This window comes from Ixodes scapularis, unplaced genomic scaffold (genome assembly GCF_016920785.2).
Source record: "Ixodes scapularis isolate PalLabHiFi unplaced genomic scaffold, ASM1692078v2 PGA_scaffold5__190_contigs__length_132052651, whole genome shotgun sequence".
Taxonomy (NCBI): domain Eukaryota; kingdom Metazoa; phylum Arthropoda; class Arachnida; order Ixodida; family Ixodidae; genus Ixodes; species Ixodes scapularis.
In genome coordinates, this window is record NW_024609880.1 from 128,838,342 (window position 1) to 128,859,488 (window position 21,147).

Genomic DNA, 21,147 nt, shown 5'->3' on the forward strand with positions numbered 1-21,147 from the left:
GTTTAGTTTGTCCATAGTGTCGACTGGCACGATGGAAGAGTTTTTTAAAAAGTGGATCAGCGAATTACTTGATTAATCAAATCACATTGTGGCATGTAGTCAGTGACCTATGTATCCAGCATGCTGATGGTATATCAGTACAAGAGGATGTTAGAGGAAGATATGCCATGTTTATGTGCATTTCCATTTCCTAAATTTGCTGGCCACAATGCCTACATGGCTTTGCCCAATTTCGAAGGCAAATTTGTAGCAGCTTGCATCAAACTGACTCTATGCCACAACAACGCCAGTGTCATTTAGCAGTATGTATAACGGCATCACCGCAATCATTTGGAGGCTGTTCAATCGGAGAGCTTTGTTTTCATTCCTATCCGAAGCTTTGCAATGCGGCTGACTTGGGGCATGTCTAACGCAGGGGTACATATATTTCGATCTCAATTCCGCTATTTGCCAAGACTGATGGCTGAGGAAGCCCAGCCGATCCTGGCATCGATGCAGTAAAGCAATTCAGGGACCTACAAACAAACAGTAAAACAGACACTAAGAAGTATTTGGCACATACAGGGAGTTTCCGAAAAAGGAGAACCATGTTTTTCGGCCCGGATAAATAAACTATGCATCGCTGAAAGCTTGAACTCTGTGAGAATATGGTACTAGCGGTTGGGGTAGAACTCGAAAGTTTGAGAACAGGACGTTACCTGAATAAAAAAGTAATTGGGAAAAACAAAATTTATTCATGAGCCAACGTCCACCTGAGCCTAGTAGCGTCAAAACAAGAACCGACGTTGCGGAAGCTTGGGGGATTTATATCGGTGAAAAACAGTTGTCGGCAGGATAGAGAATAGTTTTCTTTCTTGCTGACAAGTATTTTTCTCCGAGAGATGCCTTAGGCACCTACAAGGTTGTTTCTCGTTTTGACGATGTTAGGCTTAGATGGACGTCAACTCATAGAGAAATTTCGTTTTTATCAATTGTCTTTTGATCCAGGTAACATCATGTTCTCAAACTTCCGTGCTTTATCCCAGCCGAGTTCTCATGGAAAGTTCTCACAGAGTTTGAAGTTTCTGCGATGCTTAGTTTATTTACACAGTTCTCTTTTCTCGGGAACTCTCTGTAGTTATGCATCAATGGGTGGCTTAGGTCTGGAATCTTGTGGAACCTATGAGGATACTCTGAGGAACCCATGTGTTTCTAGAAACCCAGTTTAGGAACCCATGGTCTAGTGGATCTGGGATGGATGGTTGGATCTCTGCAGATTGACCAGCTGGAGATGGACCGCTTTGACTGGCAGCTGGTGTACTGCCCGCTGCTCGAGGACCCCGCCAAGTACCTGGCGGATACCGTGGATCTGACGCAGGACGCAGAGGCTCGGACCTACTGGCTGCAGTGCTTCCAGGACGCCATCGACAAGGTGGGGCCTGGGGTCGCTCGAGTGCCGCGCTCGAGAGTGTTGTCGGAACCCTCGTCGAAAGTGTCGGGACCCTTTTCCAAAGTATTGGCACCCTTGTCCACAGTATTGGCACATCTGTCAAAAGTGCTGCCACCCTTGTCTAAATTATTGGCACATTTGTCGAAAGTGACAGTGCCCTTGCCGAAAATGTTGCCACCCTTGTGTGAAGCGTTGGCACCATTGCCCAAAAGTGACAACAAAATGTTGCCACCCTTGTTTCAATTATTGGTACTCTGTTCAAAATATTGGCACTGTTGTTCAAAGTATTGGCACCATTGTCAGATATTTTGCTATTGCCCAACTGGGTCCGTTACTTCGTAGTGTAAAACTTCATGGGTAGACATGACTCTGAAATTACACTTCGCATTTTAGCTGGTGTTAAAGACTGGTGACATACTTTTACATTGTCCAGTGGTGTTCTACCAAAGCGTATGGAAAGCAAAGGCTGGTTACAACTTGCCACACTAGTTTTGTGCAGCGGTGTGAGCTCGGTGACATTGCTTTTAAACATGCTTATTTATTGACTGCAATTGTAGGTATGCTGCAGTGATGGAAGTGTTGTGCCATTTGCGCCAAATTGCTTTGGAACGAAAGGCTGCTACATCTTGCGCCAAAGTGCCATTTTTGCTAAGAATTGCACCACACCTGTGCCAAAATACTAGGGAAATAAAAAGATATATATATTATTATTGGTTGACTTTAATATTTAGAGAAGTAGGAGGAAAGGAAAATGGCAAAAATACCAGGCAAGCGCCCACTCAAAATTTAGAGATAATCGAGAAAAAATGGCGGATGGGCGCTTGTCCAGTCATCCATTTTACATACAAATTTACTGTGCATATTTTCTCAGATTTTACAAATGTGGGAATGGGCATTCAGTGTGGAATGGGCGGATGTGCGGTATTCTGCGGTAATTTGTTTTATCTTAGTTCACAGTACAGTTGAATGCTCGAACTGATACAACCACAAACACATCTAAAAGTGCAAGTCATGGGACATTCACTGTACTTGATTCGTTTGGTCGATGAAAGACTACCCACAGAAAAATGGGCGAATGTTGTGATGTTGCACTTTGATGCTGGTTGGCCCCATTGGCTCGTGGCAGCGGCTGCGCTTTAAATTGAGGTGAAACGAAGTATTGAGATCGCTTGTCAACCGCACTTGTTGGTTGATGCGCTGGAAAATTGATCGCAGACATTTTCTAATCTCCAGACTGTGTCGGCGATGTGAGGAGCTAAACGTTGTGAGAAAACATTACCAAATTGTAGGATGGTGGCAACTCTGGTAAGACAAAATTAGGGTCTTGTATTCCTGATGAGATCATTCAAAGGGGCGATGCAACAATTTTTGTACTTTGAGCAAATAGCGCTTAGAATGGAAAACATGCGTTTGTTTTTCTCTGCACGCAAATACAAGTCCCAGAAAAAACTAAAGAGAAAATGAGCAGCATTCGCCCCCTCAACTCGCAGCCAGAACAAGCGGCCACGTGATCCGGAGCCCATTACATGCCACCAATAATGATCATAGACACTCGCTGGGGTTGGCAAGGCACAGTACACGCGCCGAGTTCCAGGCATTGTTATGGTTTGGCTGTTGTTGCAATTGCAGCGATTGGACACGGGTCACTACCCCAATGCTTGTCGAGCTGTCGATTATCACGAGCCCAAATCGAGTGCTCACGCAATGCTCGTGTCCAATCTATGAGCTGCATTCAAATATCGTCCCAGGGGATACTGCGGTCCCCCAGCTACGTCATCAAGTTTTGCAAAGGAGAAATTGAAAGAAAACGCTTGCTTTTGTTCTTGAAATGACACCGCAACCAATGAGTTTCTTGGTCAGTGGCGTTTCGTGCGAGTATAGTTGGGTCCCACTAGTGCCTGTAAGCTCGTGTAAAATTAAAAACATTCCAAGCGAACATCGTTGCACGGCCCCTTTAATTACCACGTCTGCCGCATGCCTCCGTGCGGCTCTCACCAGTGCGCGTGTGTCAAGCTTCACTGCTTTGCACCGGAGTGCCAGGTGGAGCGGGTGACGTGGGTGAGCGCCTCGGTTAGCGCAATAGTATGCTCAGTACCACTCCAGGTCTACTTTTCTTTTCTGTCTTGGTGGTAGGTTGATCTCTAAGTTTAAAAATCTGCACCGAGAAAAAAAAAAAATGTGGGTCTATATTTAAGTAAATGGTAGTCAAGATTGCTCCGGTGCAGCTGTCGATCAAAAGCACAGCGAATTTTGACTTCACTCTGGTTCTAATGCCGCTAAAGAGCAGAAGCGTAGGTTCTCATAATATTTGAGGGTAGTTGTTTTGGCAGTTTATGATATTAAAGTATTGAGATTGCTAGGTTCATAAAACTTGGGGGACACATTTTTGTTGATAGACGAGCTTGTTTTTGCAGGCACTTTCACGGAAATTATATAACCAGGAAAAATAAATGACTTGCTGTAAAAGTGCAAGGGGATAGGGGCTTGATCCCAACTGAAGTGTTGTGCTATGATTCAGTTTTCATCAATTTTTCAGTACCCATTTTGTATGGAACTTTCTCTGACTAGAGCAGTGGTCTCATACTCATTTGAGCGTGGGGGCCAGATAGCCCACGCCGGAAAAGTCGAGGGGCAGCATAAAACGGGGGGCTTGAAAGATTTTAAAGAGAAGAGACCTCATGCTCTATGCATTTTATAAACCCACAGTTTTGCCATTGACATCTTTAGATTTTATTAGCTTATGACTGCTTTGGGTCCCTGACCTGATGTGATAAAAAAGGATTAAAAGGACACCGCCCTGCAAACGTGCTGGCATTTTTAATAGAACAAAAAAGCTACACTGTCAATTCACTCAGGAATTAACCAAGCTCAGGACGTCTCTAAAAACAATCAGTTAAGTTGACAGTTCTTGCTTTCTTGACGACTTTTATTAGAACACTCTGAACAAATACTTGTCTTTTAATGGTGATATATTTTGAAGGAGAGAATCCCGAGCTCGTAGCTTTATCTTTGGCAGTTGCTTTTGCTGATTGCAAGTTTGTGCAGCCAAGATGCATGCTTCAAGGAATAGCTCGTGCTTGCAGCCTAGTAGGGATATTGTTGTTCATTTCAAAATGCTGGGAAGCAAAAAATTAAAGCAAAACAAAGGGCAAATGAACACAGATAAATGTAGACGATTGCAAGCTAGGCCACTGGCCGCCACCACGTCTCTGCTCGTGCGGACAAGCCGCTGCAATTTCAAGCTCACCAAACAAGGCCCTTGCTTCTACTTTCCCGCAAAGCACATTAACAGCCAATCATTGCGTTGCGCATAAATAACATAGGGAATAATTAGATTGAGAACACGATTCTCCATACAAATGCAACCTTCACAGATGGTATCTTCGTGCGAAGACGTTATCTCTCTCCTGTAAACCGCCGGAGTCATGATGTCGATCGTGGTGATTGGCAATCCGCGTGCTCCGTGGAAAAGCGACCCCACAGGTTTTCTTCATAAGCAGTGCGGCTATTACTCGAGTAAATACGGTACTTTTTCTTTCTCAATATGTGGTCTGGTGTTCAAAATGAAAGAGATGAGCTTAAAGATGATGGATTGCACTTGACACAAAAGACAATGAGGAATGGATGGCGAACTCTTTCGGCTGAAATTCTCTTTTTTTTCTTTGTTTCCAGTTTGTGGAAGTGGCAGTGTGCAGCCAGCCTCACAAGGAGGACGCTCCATCCCGTGCAAACCAGTTCAAGGAGAAGTACCTCTGTCGTCTGCAGCACTTGCACGAGCATCCCTTGTGAGTCCCTCTCAACCTTATACATGCTACTACGGTGTCTGGATCCGACTGGTGTGCCTACCGCATACTAAGATTTTGTGACCTCACTTGTTGCGAAGACCGCTTTGGATGTATGGGCGGAATAGAGCGCTAAACAGACCAGTCCGGACCGTATTCCAGGCGGCATGATACTACACGCGGGTCGGGGACAGATGTCCTGTCTCTCCTCTTGTCGAAGATGAGGCAAAGTGCGGAGGGCGAGTTTAGGCTAACCGTACACCAGAATCTTTTAGGTGGAACTCTGGTATGATTTCTGCAACTTTTTTTATTTATTTATTACTCTACTCGCCGGCCGCTTTTACAAAGGTCGAGGCAACTGCAGCCATGCGACGTGGCGTGACAAAATATTACGAAGCGAGGCGATAACAGAAAACATGCAACCGCACTAAAATACTAGTACATCAAATTGGCACCGCAGCCGTGGTACAGATGGTAGGTATGTGGAGCTTTACGAAACTATGGCAACAGTTTATCAGCATTTACGTACTAAGTGCCGAATGCACAAAAACCTGGGTCCGGTGGCAGGTGCGTTCGGAGGACTACCGTAAAATGCCGAGCATCCGCCCATTCTAGAATAAGCGCCCAGTGCTCAATTTTGTGACGTTTGAAAAATACACAAAAGACATAACTTTACATATTTGACCTAGAAGCACCCATCCCCCAGTGTTACACGATTATCTCCAAACTTTGAGTGAACGCTTGCTCGGGATTTCACGATAGTTATGTGATAGACACTAGCAGAGAGTGGAGTTGTGGGCCTTCTAATCTGAAGGTATGTGTGGTCTTCCTTGCAGCGCTTACGGTTCCCTGACAGTCAGGAGCCTGCTGGACATGCGAGAGCACTGTCTGATTGAGTTTGACTTCCCAGACCCTTACTTCCAGGTGGGTGGAGATCAGTCTTTTTTAATACGCCCCTCAACGGGCAAATGGAATGTTTAGACAGCGAGAGCTGCCTGCCTTTGAGGTATGGCGACACTGGTTCATGCTGTAGATGTGCAATTTAGCCAGTGCAGTATACCTGCTAACTTGGAGTTTTTAACATTGTGTCATGCAGTAGTGATCACACGCTGGTATCATGTTCGTCTACAGCATTCAGTATCTACAGTTGGCACTAAAAAAGATTATCACAAACGAGCGATTGCCAGGCTGTCAAAAAAGCGACACGTGGCACTGCAGTCACGCCAACACGGCGGGATCGAGATTGCGCGGCACGTGGCATGTTTTTAGCGCAGGGGAGGTCGGAAAACAACAGTCGTCCCCAAAAGCGCGCTATCAGAAGGCCGCTACTCTGCCTCAGGATTTCGTAGTCCAAGCATGACTATGCACAAGAGGCTTCTCTTCATTACATGCTTTTAGGATGCTGAGCTTGCAGGGATTATGATGACAGTACACACGTAGCAAAAACAATATTTGGAAAAGGTAACTGTCTACCGAAGCTCCCCCGAGATTGAAAGCTGAGAATGGCCCGGCCAACCTCAATCTCGCCGTAATCGCAGCAACGCGTGTGGCGATTTCGCCGTTCAGGCCGTCAATCACTCGTGCCCATCTTTCTTAGCGCCGACTGTACCGGTGGAAATGAGCAGGGTGGGGATAGAATTTGTGTCATGGATTCCCATTCAGCTGTTTATATTGCACAAAGAATGCAGATAGAAGCGAAACCTGGCAGATGCGCATTTGTTTGGTTCAGTATGACGCTCTGGGAGATTCTGGACAACACTACTCGAAAGAACATTCTGACTGTGTTTCAAAATTTACTTGATTTCACTCCAGCGTTTGTGCCTTGGCATTTGGAAACCTGCTGGGACCTAGTGGCCCTCTATCCGTGTTGTCACGTGGTATGACCCACAGGAGTAACTCTTATCTGCTCGAGTATGAATGGGAGTGCAACGTAAGTTTGTGCAAGGTGTTTCCGATCGCTATTTGGGTGTAAAAAGAAGTGTAGAAATAAACTAATAAGCTGTGTGCAATTACTCTTTTCACAAAGATATCTTTAGGTGGTGCATTTATCTTACTCAAATTTCACAAGTGTAGGTGCAGTAATCCCTCGTTATACTCAAACTCAGTTCTGTTACGTCACGGCGCAGTGGTGGCGTGTTGGGCGCGCTTCTGGTTGGGGTTGTAGGCAGAAGTCCCTATGCGGGACGTGCATTCCTGTGTTGTTTTGAAAGAAACCGGACAAAAACCTGCCTTCTCGCCAAAATGTCGCGACTAGGGCTGTGCCAAGAGTCGAGAAAGCTTTGAAGGTCAGTCTTCATGTGTTTTCTGCCTGCTCAGTTTGTCCGAAAACGTTGATAGGTGCCGTGAAAAATAAAAACCAGGTGCCGTCGAACCACGATTGCTTGTGCGGGAAGCATTGAATTCGTAGATACTTGTGGTCGTCAGATATAGGTATTTTGTTTTGTTCCAACACGAACGTGGAAAAAGGGCCAAGTTGTACAGACCACCTGCGAACTACGTTCAGTGCGTCTTCAAGTTCAAACGGCTGCTTGATTGTTCGAACTGTCGTCTGCTGTTTCAAGCGTTTCTTGTTGTTGTCTGCTCGTTCAAATGACAGCGGCCAGTAGACCATATGTTGACCTGGTAATTGCGATAAGAAGTAAGTGCAGGCCACAAAAGACGTTTAAGTTTGAAGGTTGGTTGGCGTAAGCAGGCTCGGTGTAAACAGTAGATACAAGGAGATATGGATAATTGTTACCAGTGGCCATCACCGACTTGTTACGCCTGATTCACTTGGTCCGATTCTGCTTGCGATTTCCTGTATTGAAGTCGACCATCTGAGCTACGGTTCACGCTTTTGCGACCCGAGCGACGTCGCGACTGAAAATTGCGAGCGGAATCTCATCATGCGAATCAGGCTTTAGCGTACATTCTGCGGCGTCCATGCAGAATGAATCGCCGCATGTCACATTATTCACGCAAAGTTTTGCGGTGGAACGAGTCTCGTTAATTTCGCTGACGCCGCTCAAGTAGTCAGACATTACCAGGAAGACGTAGAATCAACAATTCCAATGCGAAAAAGAGCACGGGTACTAACACCGACGCTAACAACATTGCATTTCAATGGTTCGTTTATGGACGACGGCGAGCTTCTTGCCCACATTCCATCGCGCATGCGTGGCACCGGTGGCGTCTGCTAGGGGCTTTTTGGTTTGTTTGTAAACATCAGCTGGTCTATAACGAAATCGCTTTTTTCGAATTATTGCTTTTATCGAGGTTCAACGTGGTCCCGACCTAAATGCACACATTTTAGCAGGATTATCTGAAGTATATCGGCGGTCGACCACGCTCATTACGAAGGCTGCAGTAGCGAAAGCATGCAAGCCCACACGGAGGCGCACAAAAACCCTTGCGTTCCTTTCCCCTTCTCCACCGAGGCAAACGGTAAACTGGGAAAACGTGGTAGACAGGTGACAGGGGACGAAGCGTGCAGAGCTGGCAAAGTGCCACTTCCGATGTCGATGTGCTGACGCAGGGACGTGGGCAGGGAGCAGCGTCAACGTTCTGATGCTACTCGCGGCGCTTGTGACCGACGCTGCCCAACTCCTGTCGGAATCGGGTCAAGGGAGGGATGGAACCCGGAGGAGATCATTCCTTCAGGAGCCCCCAACGTGCTCACCTGTTGCGTACTGCACGCACACTTGCACTGAATGGGAGATTGGGAGTGTTTACCGAAAGTCGCTTAGATCTGCGAGGTTGAAAAAAATGGCCGCCGCAAGTCCGACAGCGCCAAAGAATTCTACATTCCGTCATCGGCTGTTCGACACTGCCCGCCGTTTTGCAGAACAAGCAAGGCATATTGGACTGGTTCCAGAAGTCCACCCACAACCCAAAGATGAAAGATTGCCAGCTGCTTCAAGCATGTTGGATATTTTTTTGCAAGCATGCTTGTCGAGCCGGCGCTTGATTTCCATGGCTGCAACAATCTCTACGGGAGTGTGTGAAAGCATGTTGACAAAGCCACCGAGGATAACCTTGATTCGTTCGTGCTTGTTGTTGCGGACATTCCCGTTGTTGCTCCTGCCACGGATGCTGCGATCGTAGACCTTGCGTGCAGCCATGGTAAACACGAAGCGATGTCGAAGGGGCAACTTGGGAAGCGTCAACGACTGCGGAGATGCGAAACATCCTACGGCTGGTTCGAAACAGAGTGGAGTGCAGCAGTGGTGAGGGTGTTCTTGCGATGCCTGGAGCAGTTCGAGGAAAATTAATGCCCAAGGGCATTAGTTATCGGCAAACTCCACTTAATTATTTTTTTTACTCGGTAAAACTGCCGTGAGATGTCCATAACCAAGGTTTATTTGATTAAATATATGGTCGGATTGTTCCGCAATGTCCCATCCACCTTCAAGGCTGCTGGCACTGTTTTTTTATTACTCTATCGCTTTTATTGATTTCTTTTTTTTTGCCGTATTGTTAACTTCGCTATAATGAGGAATTACTGTATTAGGAAAAAAACTAAGCCTAAAAACTCCCATTTTTTTCTATGCAAAGGGAGGAAAAGCATTATAAACTGTCCGGTTGATGCTGCTACTTGCAGGTGGTACAACATAAAGCAAAAACATGAAAGCTTCTGTAAGATGAACACTCGAAAGCAGATCTGAGTTTATGTTGTACCATCTGTGACATTGTGAACCAGACAATTTGTACCAATTCCCTCCCTGTGCATAGAAAAAAACAGAATTTTTAGGCTTAAATTGTTTTTTGAAACCGATACTTATGATTTGAGTATGATAAATGCACCACCTAAAGTCTCCTTTGCGAAAAATTTCATTGCACTTCATTCGTTGGTTTTTTACACAATTTCTTTTACGCCCGAATGACACTCGGAAGCACCATGTGGAAGTGGGTTGCACGCCGACCGACGCGCGTGTGTCCAGGCACGCGCAGCAAAAAGCTCCCGGAGAACAGTGGTCAATGAGGCTGCACTGATCACGTGATACAACCCGCGGCAGTAACTAGAGTCTACTTGAGTAAGCTCGTGAATGCAGCCTCGGTTTTTAGAACTGGGTTGTGGACCAACCTATACGTGCGTGTCCGGGCACGCGCAGCAAAAGCGGCTGGAGAATGAGGCCGCACTGGGTCGCCTGCGCGAGCGCCTGGACCAGCTGGACTCCCTGGGCTGGAGGGAGCGCCAGGAGGCCCTGGTGGAGGGCTTGCTGGCCGGCAACGTCTTTGACTGGGGCGCCAAGGAGGTGGCACTCCTGCTCGACGGGGGCACCTTTGGCTTCGCAGAGGCCATGGGAAAGCTACAGGGTGAGCGAGCGAAGGGCAGGGCCCCAGAGGCCGTTATTCTCCCCTTCACGTTTCTTCAGCCAAGTGCCATGTTTACTGGAGCTTTAGCCACGCTGTTCGCAAGTAAAGTCTGCACGCCAACTTTCGAGCAAAGCGCCCGGATAGTTAGTCATCGCAGTTGACAGAAGGAGCCTTTAGTTTCTGAGGAGTGTACTGTGCCAAAAAAACTAAGGACAAGAACACGGGGCACATGGACTAAGTGCTGATTTTCAACTGATTTATTTTTACGAAACGGATACCGACATGATACCAGAACACAAAAAACACAAAGTCATCTGTCACATCTGCTCCAGTACTACTTGAAGAAGCCACCTTCTTCTGAATCAGTGCGATCAAAGGGGCAGTCTTTGTACTTGGAAATGAAAAAAGCCTCCAGACTTCCCTTAGTCACCTGAAGACCGTGACGTCTTAGAGTAGACATATCTCCTAAAATATGTTTGTAACCCCACCTGTCACAATGTGCAGCTAGGTTTCCCCACAGGTGACAATCTAATCGTAGGGACATGCTCTCTTAACCCCTCGTTGACGCATTTTCCTGTCTTTTGTTTTTTCACCGCCGTTTACTCTTCGTTCAGCCTATTCGCCCAACTTTCCACCTTACTGACTTTAGTCCATTCACCCTAAAGCTTAAAGGACAGCAAAAGCTGCAGCGCAAGTTCGCGACTTTGAAACATGCTCCTGCAGATCAAGCGCTCACGCTAAAAAGGCAAGTCTCAAAGCGAAAATTGTGGGCTAGCTGGGACTTTAGCCTTTGCCGCCCTGTCAGCTCAAAAGTGAAGAAAGTGTAGCAAATTAAACAATAAAAATAACGTCCCCATACAAGAATGCAGTTTGCATTGTTACACTGCACACAACATTTCACATGCCCAAGATTCAGTGCAGATCGTATTTTTGGGGAAGAACAGTTTTCTCTACATTGTCGTTCACTATGAATGTTTCTTGCCTGCAGCATTGTGATTTTTTGTATATAAGCTCCGCATAAAAGTGGCCGCACGGGCATTATTGGCTATAAACGGTGCAGCTTTAGCCCAAGTATGCGCGATATCATTTTGTTTGAGAAACACCTTTTATACACGCTTTTGACTTTTTATGTCTTTACTTGGGTGGGCACCAGATTAGTTAGAGCAGATTACATTTTCATAGAATGATGTGGCCATTGAAAACCTACGCTGCCACTTAGCAGTATGCTCTAAAGTGCCAACCCACAATGCTGCTGGACCTGGAAAAACAATCTGCTAAAACCTTGCGTTATGGCGAAACCTCACGGGACAATATGAACACCTTATGCCAACTTTGGCTAGCGCAGAGCTAGTTGACGTGAGCAAACAAGCGCTTTTTGTTTGTTTTCTTGCAACTTGCAGTCTGCGATCAAGCACACCCGCATTAGCAAGCTGCATAATGTAGCTAACTAAAATACCCCCAAGTAGTCACTGTTTAGGAACGAGGCCTCTGCCTCCACTGTCCTGCCTTGCATGCACACGGCCCATTATCGCGTTCTACGTAAGAAATGCACCGAATAATGTGGTCACGCAGGCGATCCTCCACAGAAATGTGATCTGCGCAAATAGCATCTTGGCACAAGGACATCATCCTCTAAGTCCTTCTGTCAATCGCAACGAGCGACCATCTGCACGCTCCGGGGGAGAGCGGACACGCGGGTCTCTTTCGTAAGCAGCGGCTACTCGAGCGAATACGGCAAGCCAAGTCTCATAGCAGAATGTCGGCTGCCACTCTGAAGCTTCCGGACTTTCAATAACGTTCTTGGCTGGTAAAACTTGTTTGTCACTAGAGCACACGAGTATAGGCTAGGCTGGTTCACAGATTTCGGATCGCTTACGACCGCGTGCCTCGAAACCTCTTCAAATCTCTTCGACGAGAGGATACGCCGTTTCTGTGTACTTTCTATTTTTTTAGCATATCATCGTAACTTTTTTGGCTCTGAAAACTTTTTACAATATTACAAACAACCATTTCTCATAAGTAGCATGTACGTTTGATCTCACAAATGGCGCCAAACCTTCGCTCTAGCGTAAATGCAGTTCCAGGGTCACTTGATGGGTTGCCAGCGCAATCTCTCGTCCTAAGAGGTCGCGAGAGTTCAGTCCTAAACAGACGCAAGTGTGTGAACGGGCCTCGAAGTGCGAAGAGGCGGGCTTTTGGGGACAGCACGTCCCTGGCTGCGGGACGACCTGGAGCCCTGGGTGCAGCGGCTGCGGGGAGAGCCCCACCGGTGCGCCGCCATCTTTGTGGACAACAGCGGCATGGACGTCGTCCTCGGGGTGCTGCCCTTCGCCAGGGAGCTCCTGCAGAGGGGAACCAAGGTGACCGTGCCTAGAGTAGTCTTAAAGCCATACCGCCACGTTCGTGGTCCAACCCGAGACGAAAATAGTCTTCGCAGTACGATCTTGGAACGCGTCTACGGCCGGTGCGTTTAGCATCCGTTGCAGAGAGCAAGTCGTCCGCTTGTTGCTCGGGAGCTGTGGCGACGTTGGATCAACGCCCAGCTCCGATTGGCTTTGATCAAAAGGATAGTGGGTAGACCTCAATGCTAGATTCCTCAAGGTCTACCCACTATTTTTTTCGATTGGCCAGTAAGAGCTCTGTGCTCTGACAACCTGTACGCAAGAAGCAGACAAACTTTCGCTCCGCATTCCGCCCATGCATTGAAAGTGGTCCCGGTGTGGCGACAAACGACGTAAAAAAAGAAACGGAGTGTAACGCCATCGGAATTTTCCGTCCCGGCGGTTGGGCGTAAAAGTTCCAACAAAGAAGCGCAAGCAAATGCGAGTGTCGCCGTCGTCGCGGCGTCTCAATATTCCCGGCTGCCGAAGCTTCCGTGGACTGTCGAACTGAAGAGCGACTTGCAGCAAAACCGGCATCCGCCACATCTTCCGCCACGATGCCGCCAGGATGGCTGCTGGCGACAGCGCAACGCCGTTGGGCGGAGATCGAGAAATTGTTTTATTGGATGCGGTAAACGCTCCGGCTGAAGATGCGTTCCAGCCATCGTAGTGGAGCTGGGGCTGCCTCCCGCTAAATCCCACCCCCTTGCCGTGTTACGGGTGCAGGTCCTGCTGTGCGCCAACACTCGTCCGGCGCTGAACGACGTGACCTTTCAGGAGCTCCAGATCCTAGTGCAGAGGGCGTCCGCAATCTGCCCCCGCATCGGAGACGCCCTTGGCCGGGGACAGCTGCTCGTGCTCGACTCTGGGCAGAGCTCGCCCTGCCTAGACCTTAGGTAGGTAGGACGAGCCGGTCTTAGTCTCCGAACCCCGCCTTCCTTTCCGAATCCGCCTCGAAGGCGGTCAATCTGGAAAGAAGCTAGCCATGAAGGCGTTCGTGCACGCTCGAACGAAAATCTAAATTTGGTGTGCTAGCCAGAAGCGCAAGGTGTCCAAAAAAAACAATTTAGCTTCTTTTTTTTTTTTTCCATCATAGAAATTAATTTTTTTATTTACTCGCATATTGAACACACTTTTTTTTTCAAAAAAAAATTTACATATATTTGGGGGGTGCGTTTATTACACGGGGTAAACTTTTGCACTTACACACTTCGTGCAAATGTCCTTTTAGTTGCCAATATGACGCGGCAGGGTACTGTGGCACGTCTCCACTGACGGAGGCACACCCTCGGCTGGTTGTGAGTGCGCACCGTAGTAACCATGTTTTATAAATTGCAAACCTTTTTAGGCCACTTTCGGCGTGCCCTTTGCTGAAAGAAAAGCGCCTTATGAAGCTCACTCTGCACGGAGAGCGACAAGACTGTTCTTAGGCCTAACCACTTTTACGATATCACTGTCCGAAAGCAGACCACAGACGACAGCATGTTTCTTAACATCAGTGCATCCAATGGGTGAAGAATGTCCGGGGCTGGGCAATTCCTCGACCCAAGCTTCGTCAAGTGTGCGAGCCGCTCGGTTTCACGGTTGATCACTTCCATAACTACGCACTTGCAGCCATTACAAGAGTGGCTTGGCTTGGCTTGACTTGGCCTGACTGCTTGACGGCAGAAGAAAATTGGCTTGATGGGCTTGGTGGCTAGCTAAGTTGGACGCAGTTCAAGACTCGCGAAGCCAAAAATTAAAGGTGTATTCATTACACAAGGGAAAAAAAAAATCCAAATACTGCGGTATTCTCGAGCGCGAAGCGAGCGGGTGACTACCTAGTCAGAACTAGCAAGTGGAAGTGACATAAGAAGATAGGTCACGCTTACGCATACTTAAACGCCGCTGCGTAAATGTGTATTTTATCGTATAAAAACTAATATTTAAATGTTTATCAGGAAAAAGAAAGTTACAATGAGAGACTAATTGTCCGAGAGAGAGTTTTACTAAGAAAAAGTTAGAAAAACGCGAGGGAGAATCATGGCAGCCGCATTGCCAGCGACATAAACAAACATGGAAGCGCCCGTAAATGTGTTTTTTCTCATTGTCCAGCGCCCTGCTGAGATCTCTTTAGCGGTATCTCTGACCGTTGAAGATGGCTATTTACACAATATTTGCCCCTCCAATTCTTTCTAGATGTGTCCCCCAGCGTTCCGACACAGTAAGTGCTTCGTTAGCGCTGGCGGTCAGTGGTGATACGAGTCAATCATGGCGCTAAGCTGCTAGTCACCTGCTAAACACCGGCTAAACTAGCCATACCCCGTGACTAAGATTTGTTAGTCGACTTCTTAGGGCCCGTTCACACTCTTGCGACCGACTTCGACCGAGAGAGACCAGAACGGTTTTTAAGCCTTTTGCGACTTCTTAGGACCGGATGCGATGCAGCGGAGCTGGTCCTAAGAGATTGCAAGAGGCTTAAAAACCGGTCTGGTCTCTCTCGGTCTAACTCGGTTGCAAGAGTGTGAACGGGCCTTTAGTCGCGCCGGGCGACCGGGTCCTAAACATGACCGGCGAATACCAAGCGCTCACTTGGCGGCGACTATCGCTCGCCATGTGATCATTTCAGTCGATGACGTCGCTAGTCAGTGGTTAAACAGGCGCTACCCGCGCTTGGTCAATACGGGTGGGTATGTTTAGCTCAATGCCTGCTAGCAGTCCAGACCCAGGCGCCGAAGTTTTGGAGCTTGCTGTTATACTATTCGAAAGTTATAAGCAATTTTCGGAAGTTTCGAATAAGGAAATGGAGGGCGACAAGGGCCCCGAATGCACAAAGTATAGTGGTGTCAGCTACCGGAAAGGTGCTTAGTTTTCTCATTGGAAATTTTCTACTATCAGGTATAACTTTTTATCCGGATGACAGCAAGCTCTGAAACTTTTGCATGTGGTCAGGACCTCTAATGCAACATTTGGGCAGAGACTGATCGTTCGCCGGTTCATATAGTTTAGTTTTAGAACAGAAAAAAGACTACCGGAAAATCCCGAGACATGCCCCACCCCTGAAAGATAGCTACATTTTTTTAAACTCCAAAAAATAGCCCACTTCTAGTAATAGTAGTGTTAGGATCAATGATATGGTCTCAGCGTAAATGTGGTTAGTTAGCTATGGCAAGATATAAGGGAACGTTGCTGACTGGAAAGTACAGTCTTCTTTGCCCCTCGCCACAACAACAAGCTTGGAAGGGACACATTACCTAAAAGTAGCATTTTTCATCTTTTCTCGATTGTACACTGAAAGGTAGCCCATTCCATATTTTCAGCAGATTTGCTCTTGATTTTAGGTGGGCTGTCTCTCGGGATATTACCATAAATCTTTTTTTTCTAGGGCACTCAGTACTTGCCTCATTAACATTCTTTTAGTATTGTCACCGTTGGTCGCAAGAATTCTTGTCTCGCCGTGTCACGTCCACTTCACTTGTCTCGAAGCAATAGCAGAGTGACGGTATTAGCACAAAAAGCGTATCAGCTTGGAGTGTGTCTCCCTCAGCTGCGAGTTAGGGCTCGTGTGGTTCCGCTTTTGTACTATATATTACACTTCAAGTTCAAACAAGTCGAAACTGAGAGGAAGAGCTTAGGAAGGAACCTCCTCAAAGTTTCGGAGTTGCAGCTGACGTTTCACCGAAAAACTGGACCGCTAATACTCTAGTTACACGGGCACCCTTAACCGCAGTTAAGCGTGACCGAAATAAGACCTAACTACAGTTAAGGGTGTCTGACGGGCATCCTAAACCACAGTTACGCTTAAGTATGGTTAGAAGTTACTGCACACGGGCACCTTACAGTTAAGTATGACCTCAGTCACGCTTAGCTGCGGTAAAGGGTGTCTGCGTGATTAGGGTACAAAAGAATCGGCTGGACAAGTCAGCTGTCTCAGTAAAACGTCTCTTGCCACTCCAAAATGCCAGAAACATAAAAAGAACCTAGAGAAATGGTGGAATTTGAAAACATATTTACTTTAGAGATTACGGTTGCAGATACAATCGTGGACTCTGTTAGCTGTAACACGCCAGCGGCGTCTGTCTCGTACCCCCAACCCCGCATAGCAGCCACTGTCTGAAATTCCGCGCACGCGCCGTGCAGCGGACTCGCTCTTCCCGCCCGCGAGCACACCCTCGCTTTGCGGTCTGCTAGGCGCAGAGCAGATGACGCCACAGTGCTTGCCAATGTTCGCTGAACATGGTTTCGTGGGTGCCTCTTGTGCGGTCGATGATTCCCTGACTCATGGAAACGTGTCTGCAAAACAACCAGCGATTGTAATCTACCGGGATTGCATGCAGCGTCGCTTATCCATCATTGGTCCTATTAGTCTTGAATAATTTGGTTGACTGTGGGCAGCGGCCTGCCAGTCATTTCTGCGATCGCTCTCTGAGAATACTCTTTTAGGCACGGATCGACTATCAGCCGTCTCTGCTCGTCTGGTATCATCGCTATAGCGAACTGGTCTCGAACTCATGCTCGACAGACAATGTTTATTGGGTAGATTGCAGTCATTGTGACATAAACCCTGTCTTACGTTTTTTTATTTTTTTATTTTTTTATTTTGCTTTTTTAGAAACAGGCAGGCGTGCGCAATGCATGCTTCAACAATACGCGTTCGCAAACCAGTTTGAGCGCAGCAGGTGTGATACAGAAATAGATTGTTAACTACAAGTGTGTTCGTGAAAAAAAAAAAGAAAAGTAATCTACCGTGTTAGTACATACAATTAGTGGCAATGATTTATTTCTTTTATTTATTTATTTTCAGAATCCCTAAGGGCCTTGAGGGCATTACATGGGGGTGTTGCTGTAAAATCAGTCAAACAGCTATACAACACAAAGCACCAATACTATACAAAAATGGGTAAAACACACTATGAATCATGGTTAGAACATATTCAAAAACTAACAAAAAAGAGGTGTACTTCAATACATTCAGTGATACAAAAAAAAACGAAGCTCAAAAATGCCAACTACTTCTACAAATAATAATAAAGAAAAAAAATACAGTTTCAAGAACTAGTGACTAAAGGAGTTAACGGGAGAAAAGGGGGGAGCCACAATTCAGTTTCAGTTCCAAAGAGCGAGAAGACTGCAGTGTGGAAGGCAGAAGATTCTGTTGAAGTGGCTATGCATGCAGGTAGCGAATTGCAATCCTTTATTGAGAATACTAAGGGAGAGTTTTAGTATCCCACTGTACATGCAGATTTTGGTAAAACCTTCAGTGCATGTTCAGTAGGGGTAGATATGTGATGCACTGGCCGAATATGAGGACGTGAATGATGAGTCACCGTAATAAAGAGAGTGAAAGAGTGATAAGCGAAAAAACTCTTCGCATGTCAAGATTTAAAAGGTTAAGAGACTGCTTGAGCACGGACACGCTCAGATATCCTTAGCCCGGCAGACACATATCCGTGAGTCAGGGAATCAACCACCGCAAGACGCCCATGAAACAGTTGGCACCTTGCACTGGTTTGCAGAACACGAAAGCGTGTTCAGCAAACATTTGCAAGCACTGTGGCGTCGTCTGCTCTGCGCTTAGCAGACGACAATGTGAGAGTGTGCTTGCAGGCGGGAAGAGCTATAGTTTGCCACACGGAGCATGCGCAGAGTTTCAGACGGCACCTGCTATGTAACGCCAGGGTACAGGACAGCCGCCACTGGCGTCTTACAGCTACCAGAATCCACGACGGTACCTTCGGTCTTTGCATCCCTAGCGAAGCTTTTTGTTTCAATAAAAGAAAGGGAGATGTGGGAGAGAGGCGACACACCTGGCAGCCTTCCCCGGGCGTGCTTCACCGACGCAACGCTTGCAGCCGCATCAACCTAGAGGTGGCACAGAAGATGCACCAGCTGCAGACGGACTTGCTGGTGCTGGAGGGCATGGGGCGGGCGGTGCACACCAACCTGGAGGCCCGCTTCTCGTGCGAGTCAATCAAGGCGGCCGTCATCAAGAACCACTGGCTCGCGCAGCGGCTGGGCGGGGCCATGTTCTCTGTCGTCTTCAAGTACGAGGCCCCCGAGCGCTGGACACAGGTTCGGGTCCCCTCCTTCGGTCGTGTTCTCTGCCTTTGGTTCACTGCTTACGTCCGTGTGCCCTAAAACCTCTTGGAATATCTTACGGCGAGGGAGCACACTGTGGCGCCATCTGTCGGGTGAAACACTTGGCATATCTATATATTTTCGTGCCTCGTTCTTTCTTCCTTGGCTCGAAAATGTTTTGATAATGTTACAAATGACCATTTCTCTTAGGTAGTACGTACATTTGATCTTGCTTGTACCGCAAAACCTTCGCTCTAGTGAAACCAGAGTAGCTGCGTAAACGGTGCCAGCGTGTCCTCTCGTCGCTAGAGATTGCAAGAACTCAGTTGTAAGCAGACGCAAGTATGTGAACGGGCCTTAACCTGAAAGCATAATCAGGAAGGGGGCACATACCCAAAGGAGAGTGTCCCGATAGGGCGTTTCCTAAAAGCGTTGCTTAGGTGACCGTGCTGTACCGTTAACTGCGTTCCCCCGGAAGGTGCTTCCTTCTGCGCGCTGCTCTTTCGTGGACAACCTTAAGAAATCATATGTAAAGCCACGATTGAGCAAATGCTAGCCTAACTGTTAAAGCCCATTTCCTTTTGAGAGTTCTTTTGTCATCCGCAGCATGTAATATACTCCCGACTGGCACAAATAATGTGGCAAATTTTTGGTCGTGCCATTAGCACTTGTTTTTTTTTTGTGCAGGCAGATTGCTGCCAAAGATTTGTGCGAAGGTTGTTGCATCGGAAGATAAATAAGAGGTCGGAGATCAAATATCATCTCCGCCGCTCATGCACCTTCACGGGCAAGCTAACCCAGCATCATGTAGCATTATATAGCCAAGTCCTTCGCTACCTTCCCCCAGCCCAGCCGATAGTGTGTTTTTTACAAGATGTGCTAAGATGTTTTTCATCCTCTTTCCATGATGTGAATTTTGCTACCTTTGTGTGGAATATGGCCACCTTTTACGCTGCAGAGCCGGGATTCATAGTAAATTTGTATTGCATGGGGTACAGTGGGTGTGTCTGCACTGAGCCTTGCTGCATTACTCAATTTGTGTCGTGCCAACTTGCCTCGTGCTTCTAGACACTATTTCTTGAGAAAGTGTGTCTCCCTCTCCCCTTCTCTCTCAAATATTTTTCATGCTTGTTTTTTTCTTTTCAGGAGGCAAACAGAACTGTGGACAGTACTGCACAATCTCACTGACAATGGAAGCGAATGTGTAAAGTCTCTTCCTTTTTGTGTGTGTGTTTTTTTTTAAAGTTTGCTCCAAGCAAAGCTTTTTTTTTGTCGTAGCCAAGCAGGGACGCTAAAATTATAAATTTGTTTTCTTGCTTGCTTAAAATTAGCTTGCAGGCCAAGAAGGAAGCCTTTGTAAATATGCTGTACAGAATGCCTTGTTGTACATATGACCAGCATTCAAACCACCATGTGCAAGTTTAATAAATTGAGTATGGTGTTAATAAGAGAAAGTCGTTTTTACTTTTTTTACTGTTGTCACTGTCATGGATATGTTCATAGTAAATTGCATTTATTAAAAGTAGGTAAGGGCCAGCAAGTATATAATTTAATTTGGGCCTTGTGCTTCATGACTAACAACTAATTTTATTTATTTGTTTATACTGCTAGCATTCTATATAAATGCCAAGGCAGGAAATACAACAAAAGGTAAAACAGATTATAGCAATGCAGTGCAGGCAACTACTCGACCAAAAGTGCTTACCGTAAAATACCGAGCATGCGCCCGCAAAAAAAAAAGGGGGATGGGCACATGTAAGGCCATCAATTTTACATATATATTTACTGTGCGTAAGTTTTTCAGATGTATAAGATTTTGGGGGTGCGTGCTTAGTGCGGAATGGGCGGATGCATGGTACTCTACGGTAGGTATTGCATCGTTAAATGGATACCTTTCCAAAGCAGCTAAAATTGAAGGAAGTTTGATGTGTTCCCAACATGCTCAACAGCATGCAGAATATGTCATCTGGATGATTTATACCTTCCCTGGTAATTGCATATTCACATGACTGAAACTGGTGTAAATTTCAAGTTTGCATGTCTAGAATAAAAGGCTTGAATGCAAGAATTGCATTGTGTCAAGTGTTTATTTCGTAAAATTTTGGTGTCAAACTAGTTTGAAAACTGCAAGATTTTTAATGGTTCGAGTGACAGTAAATTAAAATTTACATGTATTTGTATTGAAATGTTTTTCGAAGTTTTG

At 46.6% G+C, this 21,147-nt stretch overlaps 1 protein-coding gene across 1 annotated transcript in view; it reads left to right on the plus strand.

The window, feature by feature from the left end:
- LOC8029813 (4'-phosphopantetheine phosphatase) overlaps nucleotides 1-20,394 on the plus strand; it is a 44,865-nt gene extending 24,471 nt beyond the window's left edge. Inside the window, exons 10-17 of the mRNA XM_029982214.4 lie at nucleotides 1,256-1,411; nucleotides 5,102-5,214; nucleotides 6,048-6,135; nucleotides 10,302-10,506; nucleotides 12,712-12,866; nucleotides 13,614-13,783; nucleotides 18,719-18,938; nucleotides 20,091-20,394. Coding sequence (XP_029838074.2) covers nucleotides 1,256-1,411; nucleotides 5,102-5,214; nucleotides 6,048-6,135; nucleotides 10,302-10,506; nucleotides 12,712-12,866; nucleotides 13,614-13,783; nucleotides 18,719-18,938; nucleotides 20,091-20,132 — 1,149 coding nt within the window. The 3' untranslated portion in view covers nucleotides 20,133-20,394. The remainder of the gene's footprint in view (nucleotides 1-1,255; nucleotides 1,412-5,101; nucleotides 5,215-6,047; nucleotides 6,136-10,301; nucleotides 10,507-12,711; nucleotides 12,867-13,613; nucleotides 13,784-18,718; nucleotides 18,939-20,090) is intronic.
- Nucleotides 20,395-21,147: the final 753 nt, after the last annotated feature.